This window comes from Stegodyphus dumicola, chromosome 8 (assembly GCF_044657685.1).
Source record: "Stegodyphus dumicola isolate Sdum_Otavi_A_Nest chromosome 8, ASM4465768v1".
NCBI classification, from domain to species: Eukaryota; Metazoa; Arthropoda; class Arachnida; order Araneae; family Eresidae; genus Stegodyphus; species Stegodyphus dumicola.
In genome coordinates, this window is record NC_140775.1 from 57,916,203 (window position 1) to 57,930,581 (window position 14,379).

Genomic DNA, 14,379 nt, shown 5'->3' on the forward strand with positions numbered 1-14,379 from the left:
CAAAAACAATGTAAAATTCAATTTCTCATCAAAAAATTGTTTACCTTAATTTTACATTTCGTACATTCTATAAAAGTTATGCATAGCAAACTAGAATTTTTCTAAACTAATGCCTGCCCTAATTCTAGGCTCCTTTTTTTCTATTTCTAGAAGAATCTCTTTCAGTCTTGGTTATAATTCTAAAATAGAATATATTTAAGTAATACACACGTTATTGAATACTTTTAAGTAGATTATTTTACTTCTTGGTCCTAGATCTGATCTAACAAAGCATTCGTATTACTGTTAAATTTGTTGATCTGCAAACATTGTCGTATTACTTAACGACTTCATATTAAATAGCTTAATTATAAACTAACAGTTTTATTTATAACTCTAATACCTTAATTTCAAAATTTGCTAATTTTAGAACACAGTTTTAATAAAACGTGGTCCGTTGTTTTATAAATCTAAATAATTTTAAGCTAGATTTTAAGTGCAAACTTACTCATATAAAAATACAATGAATATTTATGCTTCGTGAACAAGAACGTATGAAACAAGGTACATTTTGCAGGTGGAATTTTAATGAAAATGCTATAATTCAATGACCAGTTTTATGTTTGTTTAACATTTTGAGAAAAAGTATTAAACCGATTGAAGTTTTAAGCCAATTATAGTTATTTTAGGCGAAGAGTTAGGGAAAACACTCCTGTTACAATGAACGATAAATATTCAATTCACATTGTATTGCAAATTTTACATCGATGTAATTACTCTTTAACGTACATTGCTAATTAATACATTATAATAATAATTTAGTACACAAAAACCATTCAGAGAAAAATATCATATTTAAAAACATAAGCATTCAATGGTAAAACAATCTTAAAAACATAATCATTCAATGGAAAAAAGTTCTTGAAAGCATCATATATTTAAAAACATCATATGTAAGAAAATTTCAAAAGATATGATTTTTAGATTATTTGTATCTTTTGAAAGATCTTGTTGAGAATTATTTAGCGTAGGTATTGTAAAAATGCTCCAATTTATGTATAGAATTCAAAAGTTTTCTGTACTTTATATATAGAAGTCTTAAAATCAATTCAGCTTAGTTGTAAAGTTCTATGAATATTCATGTCAAGAAGACTTAGCATTGAAAATTACAACCAAATTTCAAATAAAAGTTATGCCTGCAATGCAAGCATTTTCCCCCAAATTTATACTGGACATATGTTGTCCTCAGTTTCTTGTAAAAAGAAAAGTTATGTGAATACAAAGCTTGATTAATTTCCAAAGCAAATTCGAACTACTACCATCTTAAGTACAATATAACTTCCTGTTGAAGAGTAGAACTGAAGAAGAATGCCAGACACTTGTTTGAAAGCTTGTATTTTGACTGTATTCGTTAAAATTCATTTGATGCTGATAACCTGGAACATTCGAGCCATCGAATTTCACGAATCTTGAAAAAGATTTGAAATGCGAGAACTCAAATGTTCACATATTTTTTGTCATTCGAATCTTCTGAATCCTAAATTTAACCCTTAGGTATTTTAATTCTATACTTTTAAAGATTTTTTTTTGCCATTGAACAGAAGCATTAATATAAGGTAATAATAATAATAATAATAGTGTTAATCTACATCAACTATTGAAACAATCCTTTCCCCTTTATGGTTGTTTGGATTTAAAAAGGTTTTGAGAAACCAAAAATTCAAAGTTGTTATTCAGCCTTTCTTTTAATTTTTAATTTGATTTCAATTATGTTTCAAGAGTTTCAGTTATATACATCATTTACTAAATTTCATTTCTATTGTCCTAATAAAAGTAGTTTCATTTTTAGAAACTAAATTTGTGTTTTTTTATTAAATGCAGATTTAAAATTTTATTTTAATTAATAATTTTTAATGAACACCTTTTTTTCTTATATTTTTATTACATGAAGAATTCGAGAGATTTGGGAAAAGATTTTGCGATTGTGATTCGAGAATTAGGATTCATTAAATCTATAATATTAATATATTTTCGATGTTAAAACAAAATTTAAAATATAGCAACTAATGATAAATAGAATACCCGTAAATACAGCAAAATAATTTGCATTCTACAACTTTTGCAAATTTCCTGCAATAGCTATTGCTAGTTGTGCATATCAACAATTTATTCTTTCTTAACAATTTTAAAGTGCTGCTTATATTTTAAGTCAGTAAAATGCCTGGAATTACTTAAGCTGTTTTGATGTATCGTAAAAATTGTATCATATAGTATGTTTGAAATTGACCTCATATTTAAAAATATTTCAAAAGCTAAAAATGTAGATGATTGCTCGATTTATAAAATATGGTCTATTTTTGATATTAAAAAAACATTTTTTTCCCCCAATATTACAATGACTTTGTTAAAAATTAATTTCCAAATAAATTTAGATATTTTTTCCGTTCAGTTTATTTGAGAAATTTAAAGCTGTTCTTAATATCAGTTTCAATTTTTACTATCACAAATGAACAAAAACTGATAACGCAAATCGTAAAGACAGTTCTATGATTCTTGAGCAATCCTTGGATTATAAACAAAGCCATAAAGTGTTGCAAAAATCGGGTACCATTAGGTTATCAGGACCGGATTTAGAAATGTATGCATGGATGTATGTGTTCATGTAATACATGTATATATGCAAGTATGAATGTATGCGTATATTCATATACACATGCATACTTGCATGCATTCATACACTTTTTAATCCGGTCCTGATAAACAGTACCAAAAATCGCTTAAGCTTCATTATGGGAAAAAATAAATGTTCTGTTTTATTTGTTATTAATTTGTATACGATAGTTTAACTACAGAAAGCACAAAAATCAACTCAAGTCTATGTTATGAGAAGAATGTTCTTTAATGTGAGATAATAGTATATGAGTAAATGTTCCCAAAACTAGTATTTTACCTCTTACTGTAATAAAAGTTCATAAATAAATAAGTTTGCCATTCTTCTCTTAGAAAACAATATTAAGGTATGAAGAGGGCATTTTTATCACCGTAATTTAGTTCTGTATATATAAATAAGAATATAATATTTCTGAGAAGATTTAAATATTAAATAAAGTATTCAATGCTTTAGGACAAACTAAAAATACTAATAGTAATAAACAAAATTAAGCATTTAATTTGAAATCTTAAAATAATAGATCTTTTAAGGAAAATTAAAAATTTAATTAGAAATCATAAAATAATACAAAAACGCACGTTGTTGAATAGACATATTAATCTGCGAATAAGAATCCATTAAATGATGTATACAAACTGGTTGCCTGCAGTTTATATTAGATTATGCTTCCAATTGTACTAAACAAACAATGAATTAACATACTATAGAAGTCTGGAGAAATGGTCTTCATGAAATCTGAGAATCACTCTTTCCAGCGATAACTGCTAACTGATGCTAGAAACACAGGCTTTGGATCTTAACATAATTCATAATTATGGTAAAGGCCACAGATTAATAAATTTATGAAATTTATAGATTAATAACTGAAAGATTGCCATGGCAACTGTTGTTTTGCATGCTTACGCCTAAAATTGTATGTTGGGTGTCGCCATCTACTGTCGAATTAAAAAATGAAGATAATGCAATATACCATTTATTTCTGCGTCTCGAAGAATTTCCGAAAGCTTAGATAATGGAAATAATCGCTATAATACGGTTATATTCCTAAAACATAGAATTCGCGCGATGCGGCATGAAAAAAAGAACTAATATTATAAATCTGATAATATTCGAAAATAGCAATTTCTTTTCGAAATATTTAGCAATCAGATAGATCACTAGTGTAGCTCGAAATGAATGTAAATATTTATGCAGTAAGAATAACTCAAAATGTTTAAATATTAATCTAATTAAAAACTATTTATACTCAATAATACTAAATGTTTTCTAAGATTTTATTGGAAGATGTTGATAGTTCTCAAGCTTCATTTGTAAAGATGATTAAGTATGGTAACTATGCATTCCATTAAGTTGCGAGAATATGGTCTTAAAAATCATATTCAGCTGATTAAAAAGAGAAAATAATGATAAATTTATGTTTCGATATATTTCTGATTTTTTTTTTTTTTTTTTTTTATAAAATAAAATCAGAAATGCATTGTAACAAGAATAACTAACTTAAATGAAAAATATTCGAGCTTTATATGACGCCTGCTTTAAATTTTAAAACTCTAATTTAAATATTAGTTAAGGGGAGGGCGTCTGAACAGAGAGAAAACGGGTATTCTGTTTATGATTCCAGATTTTATTTTATTTTGATACTCAGTATTTTTAAGATAAATATGTTTAGTCTTTCTTTACTTACTAGTGTATTTATCATTAGTCATTTTTAAATAATTTTTTCATCAATTCAGTTTCATTTCTACACATTTCTTCAAAGTGCTTCTAGAAAAATTCATCAGAAAGCAAGGTTTCTGCAATTAAGACACAATAACACGCAGAATAAATACTAAATCAGAAGTCAAACAACAAAAATCTGCGTTATATTTTCAAAATTTTCGCAGTATCGCAAAATTTCGCTGCGAAAATTTTGAAAATATAACGCTGATTTTTGTTGTTTGACTTCTGATTTAGTAAGGTTTCTGCAAACTAGTTCAAGAGAACTTCCGTGCATAAAGAGATTTTTGCAGGATAATTCAAGCGAACTGAGAGAATGATTTCGCTGCGTCTCAGAATTGATGAATTTTAACAGACGATTGCCTTTCAAAATCCCAAGATTTTATCTCTAATATGAATTTAATAGCAAATATCACCTATTTAGAATTATTACGAATATCAACAAATTGTATGGTATGAAATCTCATCTTATTTGCATATAAATGAAGTCCAAGCTTCATTTTCTCATGGTTATATATCATAGTAGAATACAAATAGCTTGGAATAATTACATCCACCTTCAAAACTCGTTATACAAAAGATACATCACAATACATACTGAGTTGCAAAACCAGTGTAATTTTGCATTCTTTCCATGAAATTGTACATATGAAGCAAATATAATTGTACATATGACCACACTGAAAAGAGGAAAAAAGGAATAACAGCGAACCGGTCACTCGTAAAGAGAAACCGATTGGTAGCCCTCACAATTCAGAAAGGAATTGAAGATGCAAAGCACCAACGAGGAGTCCTTGTAAGGCACAGAAGACGCAGAGTTGTTGGTCCGGTGTCACATAAGAATGCAGAAGGCACAGAACCGGTTGGCACGACAGCTGCGACGCTGTTGGGGTTGTTCTTCAGCCTTCCGACGAATCTTCTCTAAAAGTAAACAAGAAGAAATAAAATTTTGTTTACAGCTTTCTTTTGCTTTAATATAAGAGTTTTAATCAAATGAGAAAATCATCTACCTCGTCACACATTCATAAGATTTTAGTTTGATTCCCCAATTTGTTTATTGCTTGATGTTTCTGTCCCCTTTACAATGCAACCTTGATCAGCAATCAAGGAATATTTATAATGTCACTTGCAAGTGTAAAAAGTGTAATAATTGTACAGCGAGCTACGACTGCTTTTATTTACCAATGCTCCTTCGAAAACGTTCTGAGAATAGCTGGCTAGTTATTAGTATTCAGCCAAACAATCTGGTATCACAGTTGTAAGATTAGTTAACTGGAAGTCATGATTAAAGAGCTTCACTTTAGTTTTCTTTGATGAAATTTTGAAGGCTAAATTCACCAATTTCAAAGGCACCCAGTCCTTTTTGATGAAGTTCCGAGTTATTTAAAACTTTTGAGCTTCGGCGTGTCTTATTTAGCTTCTGCGAGCTCCAGCAAAGCATTCAAGTTACAATTTAGCTCATTAACTATACAAATCATGTATCTTAATAAGTATTTCAGTTTAGTTTTATCTTTTTCTTTTCTATTTATGTGAAGTGATAATTCGTCAACAGTAGAAGAGTTCAACCCTTTACCCAGTAAACATAGGAAGTTAGGTTACAAATTTGGTTTTACACGTTTGAAATACTTTTTTTATTAGAGTATTTGATATAAGTATCATAATATTTAAAATGCCGTTACAAAGGTAAGATATAAACATGATGTATGAATTATTATTATTATTTTTTATTGGCTGTAATGAAAAGAGCTTTTGTCCTGAAAATTATCTGCTGCATAATTCAGCAAAATGATTAAAAAACATAAAACCTGTACCTCTTGAAAATTACAATGAATTAAAAATTATTTGATCATGTTGTAATTATTTTAAGCTTCTGAAAATTATTTTAGATGACGATTATTTATTTTGTTTGTCTGTTTTGAGCATCAAGAGAAGAGATATAATGCATTTTAGGGTATTACTACACCGAAATGAAAATCCTCGGGTAATATAATTACTGGGTATGGCTTGAGAAAAATTATAGATCCTATTGAAAACACTTGCGATATCTTAAAGAGACATCTTGCAGCTCTCAATCATTTTCTCAAAATATTGCTGCGCTTGAAAGGCATTACAAGAACAACAGGGGTCAGAGCACCAATCGTTATATAATGATCTCGCAGATAACACTGTTAGTAACATAAAAAGTTTCTGTATGGTTGTTCGAGGTAACTGTACTCCATATTGAAGACACGTTTTCTATTCTTACTTAACTTCTCTATCCGACAAATGCACTTCGTTTCACAAGATGCCTCCAAGCTGTCGGTACAGAAGCGGAATTGCGTCTATTTTTGGGATTGAGTTTGTCCTGTTTATTTGTGCCCAAATGAACACATCTACCAACGAGATTTAGGCAACCCTATAGGGCAGCTGCCGAACCTTTTATTTTGACAGGGCCCTTATCGGACATAATTTGCTCTGTGGAACCATCTATGCAAATCCTCGAGGCAGGCAAATGGAGCAAATAATCGAACCTTTGCTTTCTCAATTACGGTTGGGGTGCCTGATTTCATAAGCGTACAAGGACATTTCATGCTGCTGATGTGAGATCTGTTCACCATTTTGCCCTTACGTACATTTAACACTGGAATTTGTCTTTAAAATGGTGATAATTTCTCCATTGCTTTGGGTCTCTCGCGAGACAGAGTGAATCCTCTGTCAAAACTTTCTATTTTTATTCTTCATAGGGCAGATAGGGAACTCTTCTCATCTCTCTCAGAGCTCATTGAATAAATGGTGAATGACGTGCCTGTCGATGATGTGCTGAAAGCAATAACTGAAGCAGCTAAATTTCCTTTGTGCGGTGGAATCGTGAATGCCCAAAACGATCAGCCAAGAAAGAAAGGCTTTGGGAGCTTTTCGTAGGTACTCTACTTTACGAAACCGAAAATAGTCTTCATAAACTCGAGAGGAAATGCAAAGAAAATAGGACAGTAAAGCCAGAGAAACTTGTGGATAGCATTCTTTACGCCAAGTAAAAGAGTTGGAAAAGTATAAGGAATATAAAATGACCACTCTTTTTCTGTTTTGAAAAATTAAATAAATAAAATAAACAACGGAGTGATTAGCGTCACAGAAGAAACTCTGATTATTATTGGATTGATTATTATCATTATTGGAGAAACCTTTGAAGCTGTTTCTTATCGCAGCAATCAGAGCTACAGCTGTGTTCTACGGTTAGTCAGTTCGGTTCAAAAATAAATTTTGTATTAAAGGAATTTCCTTTTAGAATTTCAGAATCATTATACATTGACTGCTTTGGAGAGACATTAGGTATTTTTTGGAGGCAGGCAAGATGAAAAATTAGCAACTGCCTTTGCCGGGAATCGAACCATGGACTTCTGGAATACCGGTCCAGCGTGCAGAACCACTACACCACGAAGGCACGCAGGAAAGTGGGAGAAATACCTTATAGCTTCCAAATAAACTATCATGGTGCAGATATAAGATTTGCGGAGAGGCAATTGTAGATCACTCTTAACTGGTTCCAGAAATGGCGAAATAAGCAATTTTAGAAACAGAAGACATTTGGGAGAAGGTAAGACTCCATCCTGATCCTTAGCTGCATCTTCGTGGATCAGCAATTTCATTTGTTTTTGAAGTAAAGTTTTTAGGGATGATGCTTAACCAAAAGTTGACTTTCCTTCCGCATCCCTATACTTGAGGAAGAAGTGTTTCAGAATAAGAAATTTTTTAAAAAGTAATCTCGAACACCTCCTGGGCGGAGTTATTTATAGTCAGCATGGTTTTATTGAAACTAGACCTTATTCGTCATCAGATTCCTAGGCTTTGTAAGCCGTCAGAACATCTCCAATGCTGAGTCTGTATTCATACGAACCATCACTTCAGTTGAGACGTGAGCAGTTTTCTTTTTTGCATCATTTCAATATAGCATTATCGCAACTTGGACATGCTAATAAGGTATTTTTGCATGATGATATGTGTGACTTTTGTTTGAAGAATGTCCATCATATATGCCTTCTTTCTCTTTAAGGATTCATTCACTGATTATGGAATTGCATGTCTGATATAGATATCCAAACAGCAAAGTATTTTGAAATCTCATCATGGAAGGATACTCAAATTCGACTTACTGATGCTTTCTGCTATCTTAATAAAAGAAATACTAACAAGATTACATATCAGCAGATGTTTCTAGGGTATAATAATAGGTACAGAAGTTACAATCTCATATACATTGATGGGTCTAAAGCAATCAGTAATACTGGAATATAATTTTTTTAATTGAAAATCATATGGAGGAAAGAAGATGCATGGCGCGTCGTCAGTACTCACTTCCGAATTAATTGCTATATATTACGCCCTTGTATTCACATCTAATTATGCAAGAGAAATTTTATACTTTTATTCTCACTCCTTTAGTGCTCTAAAAGATTTCCAAACATTTTCCGATAAATTGTTGTTGTTGTAGAAGTTCTAGGGCTAAATTAAAATTTAAGGAGTCATGGCTATAATTTTTTGAATATGTGAGGATAAAAAGTAATAAGCTGATACACATCTTAACAAGATGTACTGTTTAATTGTCCAGTCGGTTTGTCTCTGTCGCAGATAAAAATAGAATTTCTAAGTGGAATAAATGGCAGCTAGTTACTGTAGAACGTCCGGCTTCATGATAAAGTAAGGCGCACACAGCTTAGAGTGGAGTATTGGGAGGCTGTTAGAAACCATAAGGATCCTAACTCAGAACTGGTCACTTTTAAATTATTCGTAATTACTTTTTGAAAGCCGAGGTTGAGCCTATCTTCCTAAATTGCAATGTTATCTTTGAGTCATATTTCAACAGGATGCACTTATTTTAACAAATTTTGTCCGAAGTATTTCAATCAACTTCATGTAGCTCTTGAGCATTTAATCGGGAAAAAGTGTATTTTTAATATTTTTTCAAAATTAAGAGACATTAATGTGATTTTAATATAATTCATTAGATTATCTTCTATGTTTTATTCATCTGCGTATTATGCATTATTTGCCATTGAAATAACCTTTTATATGTTTTATAAAACTGGTCCTAGATTTTAACAGATTTGGCTATACTCTGCATTTTGTACATTATAACATTTCTCAGGTTATGTTGCCATTAGTTCTATTATTATCACCACCATATTTTCCTATTCCAACAAATTTATTATTTCCTTTCATGCGTTTATATCGAAAATCAGAATAACTTAAGTCTTATTTTTGTACCATTTTTGCATCATTTCATGTATCAGATTTTATTATATAACTTATCTATGTTTTATAAACATCCACACAATATCCACACATCTCTGTTGACGATACATTGTCTTTGCTAGTATAATAATAGAAAGTACATTAGGTTTGCCAATCTCTGGCTGCTAATATTGCGGGCGCACGCGCAAATATATACACCTTGTACTAATGACTTGTACGTATGACTCATATCTCGAGTGAAGGCCAACTTCCATCGTAACCTATTTTTACCTTTTTGTTTTTATTTGGTTTCTGACAGTCGTATGGCAAAAGCAGAACATAAATAAGATCTCTGATGTTGTCCAATAAGAAAAAAATTGCATATACTTATTCCGAGTAATCTCTATGGCCAGTTCAATAAATATGTATTTTTTCCTTCAGAATGTCAGCTTCACTGGCTGTATATCTTTAACATCATCTTGGTATAGTGTAAAAATCTATGTATTTTGCTACAGAGCTGAATGAATATAATTATTCCGCCTGCTTTACTCTTTCCACAATAAACTATCAAATTTGTTCTCATCATTAACAACACTTTAAATTTTGATTACGAGAGAAAATGTGAAAGTTACCTGCAACATCCCTCTTGTTTATGGCAGTGAGGGCTTCAAAAAGCTCTTTGAGTGGATGCTTGCTGGAAGGGACTCCTTGCAGCCAAATGAGCAGCATCCGGTAACCATGTTCTTTGTAGCTCGATTTTCCTGAAAAATGAAAGAAGTTATATTTACAGTTATTTTTAGTTATAGATAACAATTTATTCAAATTCATTTGAAAACGCTATTTCTCTGACTAATATTGCGATACTTAAAAGTGTAAAATGATTTCCACGTGTATATAAAATATGTATATTAATTACTGGAATCAAAATTCAGAGAATCATTTTCTGTATTTTAAAAATGAATATCGTAAATAGTTTTCCTAATGTTTTTACTTTTTGCGTAAAAAAATATGTCGTTTCCTTTTGTATTGTTAGAGTCTAGATATGACCCACCAATCATATTAATATAAAAGTTTATGAATTAAATTTCCTGTTAACTCTTAACATTATTGCTAATTATTCAGCATCCTGAGGCTATTAAAAATAGCCAATAACCAAAGGAATAGTTAAAAAAAAAAAAAAAAAAAAAAAAGAAGAAAAAGTCTCTGACATGTCTACTATATGTGAGCTCAGATTTTAATAGAGAAGTAGGCAAAGCCAATAGTACGTCGCTTGTTTTATTAAATGTTGCTGATGTAAATAATTAGAAAAAATATAGAGATATTTTAACTCAAAACTAAAGAATAGCATTTAAAACTATGCATTGTATTCGCAGTGTAATCATATTAAAAAGTTAAAATTTTGCACTCTGTAGAAGCAAAATCCAGCGATGGCGGAAATATTATAGGGTGAAGATTAAAATCTAAATAATTAATTAGATCATTCGAAGTTAAATTTTATTGTAATTAATACATACGTTAATTTGGTTACAAAATGTACTTTTAAAAACAACTTTGAATGAAACGTGAGTTTAATTTTTCAAACAAATCCTCTTTTATAAATGTTACAGAACTACTTCGCTCAGTTCGTTGTTTTTTAAAACGCTTAAAAAGTAAAAAAGAATAAGTTATTATTACAAAAAGGGTCACGTTATATTCAAGTACAATTAAAGAAATTACAGTCACTATTTGATTAATTTAAAATTAATTAAACAATATATACTAAGTTTATTTTAGCCTGATTATACCAATATGCATACTGTACCAATCCATTCTTGACACCATATGATTTTATAGCAGGTTATAGAAAAATCTGAATTTATCGAAAACGACTATGAAATAAAAACATATTTCATTCGAGGATTTCTTACCCGTGTACTGGTGTTCTATGGCTTTTATATGTTCTTCTGTAAAGCCCCAGTACCTAGCCAGTTTCTTCCAGTCATGGGGTTCGAGATAATTTTTGGCTAATGTCCAAAGCAACTCTCGCATACACTTCTGCTGCGCTTCAGCTTGCTGTTCCTTTTGTCTAATGCAATCTGGACTGTCAAGTTGTTCCGGTTCTTCAGGACTGTTATCCAAAATAGGCTGTCAAAGGTGTTATATATAGAATATAGAAATATATATTATAGAATATAGAAATATATAGAATATAGAAATATATTTTAACAAAGATAAATTTCTGCAATTTGATTACTATTATTTCACTACACAATCTAGACCATCACGCTAATCTGGGTCTGCAAGACTATCCATATAATGATTTGCTAGTTAATTGATCCTCGCAAAGCAGGGAAGGGTTAAATAGTTACGTAAAGAGACGCTTTCGTAGAGGATATTCTACGGGAAATTGGCTTTCATTCACTTCATATACTGGAAAAACCATGAAACCGTTTTGCAGCCAATTTTTTCACCAAGAATCGAATTAAGAAGGAACTATAAGGATGTTCAGTCCTCTTATCGTTTCGACTACTTACATGTAATACAGATGTAAGTTTGAAATATTAATTTACAACTAAGCATTTTTGTTTTTCTTTTTGGTTATGAAATATGCAATATTCAGTTTCGCTGTATATTTGGTTACGCATTGTCCAGGACAGATTATAATTTTAAAATTAGGCAAATGAACATAAAATTTATTTGTTTTTTAATTTCTTATTTACATTTGATTACCACATGCTTATTACCTATTACTTGTTTTTGGAATGAAAAAAAACCAAATTAAATACAAATTTTATAATACAGAATATACTAAACGTTAATATTTATATTAACAAACAGTCTTTTTTTAATTGTTAACATCATGCTGTTAAGGTTATTAAATTGCTACATTGTATTTAGTGCTTTAAATGGCATTTAAATATTGCATTACCTTTTTCTTCCTTCGCTTTCCTGGGTCTTGCGAAATCCTCTTTGAGGAAAAATTCTGAATAATTGCACTTGTTTAGAGGTGAAAACACAGAATAATGCTTTGGAATGCTTAATTAGAGGTTCAAAATAATATAAGGAAAATTAATAATAAATAGGAAACGTGACAGAATAACAGCTCCAAAGAGATATTGCAAAGAGATATTACCAAGCAGGCTTGAAAAGCAAAGAGGTTTCAGAAATTTAAGATTAAAATCCAAGTTTTTTGGTAAATATGTATTACTTACTAGATACTAAAGACCATTTTAGATAACATTTTTATCATCAAAATAATTAAAAAAACTTTCTTTCGCGTACACAATTATTTTTTGGTTGTATTTTGGGAAAGTATATCTATTTCAAATTATCTAGGCGTGCTATCAAGCCTTCGACTAACACTGGGAACGTCAGTTAAGTTGTATTGTGTCACCTCAACATACATCGAAAGACTATTTTGTGTTATACAGAAAGTGTCAATTAAGTTTAACTTTAGTTAGTGTTAGGAGACTCTTAATATTTATATTAGTTATTAATTAATGTTCTGATTACAAGTAGGCTAGATACTTCAACTTAATTCATTTTAACTCAGAATAATTTTGTATACATGTAAATTAGCTAATTTGTATCTGATTGCATATTTAAGAAATGAAAAAGTTACTTCCGTCTCTAAATTCTTCCTAACTATTAAGTTCTCAGCAAATAAAACACGTGAATTAACTACATTTTTAACTAAATACAGAAAGACAGAACAGAACTCAATAAGTTTAGCATATTAGGTTTTAAAAGTAACTCAGTGATTTAAAATCTTACGATTCTCCGCGGTTTAATACCTTCAAAAACGACACAAAATCTTGTCAAATTCCTATTTTATGTTTTAAATACGCAGAGTTTCAGAAATAAAGTTAAACATTTTGCTTTTATAGTTGATTACACTGATTTATCTTTCAGCACCATTTTTGAAGTACTAAAGAAATTGAAACAAAAATTCTATTAAATCTACTTTTATTCGAACGAGAATTGTATTACTTTATTAATTTGTTTCGCGTTATATTAAGACTACTTTCTCAATCTCTTATGGTTAAAAGGGATCTAATTCTCAAAAGCATGAGAAATTGATAAATTATATTAAAAAATTTAATATTTCATTCTTTTAAAAAGAATTAATGGAAGACCTGTTTCAACCAGATAATTTGAAAACGTCGTAAAAATTTTTCCCACAATACAAAAATTTTATTAAACTGAGGCAGGTAGTTTCTAGCATACTTTTCTATTTCAACAGCATTAAAATCTTTCAACTTAGATTAAAAGTAAATCAGTAAAAATTTCCATCAAAATCCCGATCGCCACATACAGATCTGTTGTCTGCTTATTCCGAGTACCGGCGCTGGTTACACAAACTAGTCTCAAGAATGATTAGAAAAAATAATCTGCTGTGGACATCGCATGGCTTCAAATAACGGCATATTAAATTATAACATATTTGACTGCACTTCATTTAATCTTATTTTCTCAAATTATTATATTAATATTATTATTTCTCAGTTTAGTCCCTCGAAAAGTTGAAAATGACATCAAAAAGAGGAGATTTTGAAATTAAATATTCCGGTCATTTTTTCTTGTATGGGAGTTAAACTAGCGAAATTTTATTTGTTTCGTAACGAGTAGAAAACTTTTTAAAATGTAAGTACAGGAATTGTGAAAAGTTAGATTTGTCTTTTTTAAATATGACATTGCCATAACATGAATATTTTCGTCATTATTGGAAGTGTATGACTGCGATCGATCAGTGATTGAGAAAATGAAAGCCGGGTAATTACTTTAAGCGGGCGTATATACGTTTGGGAACTACTGGTGGGATAAAA

General features: G+C 30.2%; 1 protein-coding gene across 2 annotated transcripts in view; it reads right to left on the minus strand.

Moving 5' to 3' along the window:
* The window catches only part of LOC118201421 (uncharacterized), a 426,452-nt gene that overhangs the window by 35,770 nt on the left and 376,303 nt on the right, over positions 1-14,379 (minus strand). For both annotated transcript variants that reach the window (XM_085821882.1, XM_085821883.1), the window contains exons 13-15: positions 11,482-11,698; positions 10,207-10,335; positions 3,353-5,287 (exon numbers count right to left, since the gene is read on the minus strand). In XM_085821882.1, coding sequence (XP_085678008.1) covers positions 5,199-5,287; positions 10,207-10,335; positions 11,482-11,698 — 435 coding nt within the window. In that variant the 3' untranslated portion in view covers positions 3,353-5,198. The remainder of the gene's footprint in view (positions 1-3,352; positions 5,288-10,206; positions 10,336-11,481; positions 11,699-14,379) is intronic.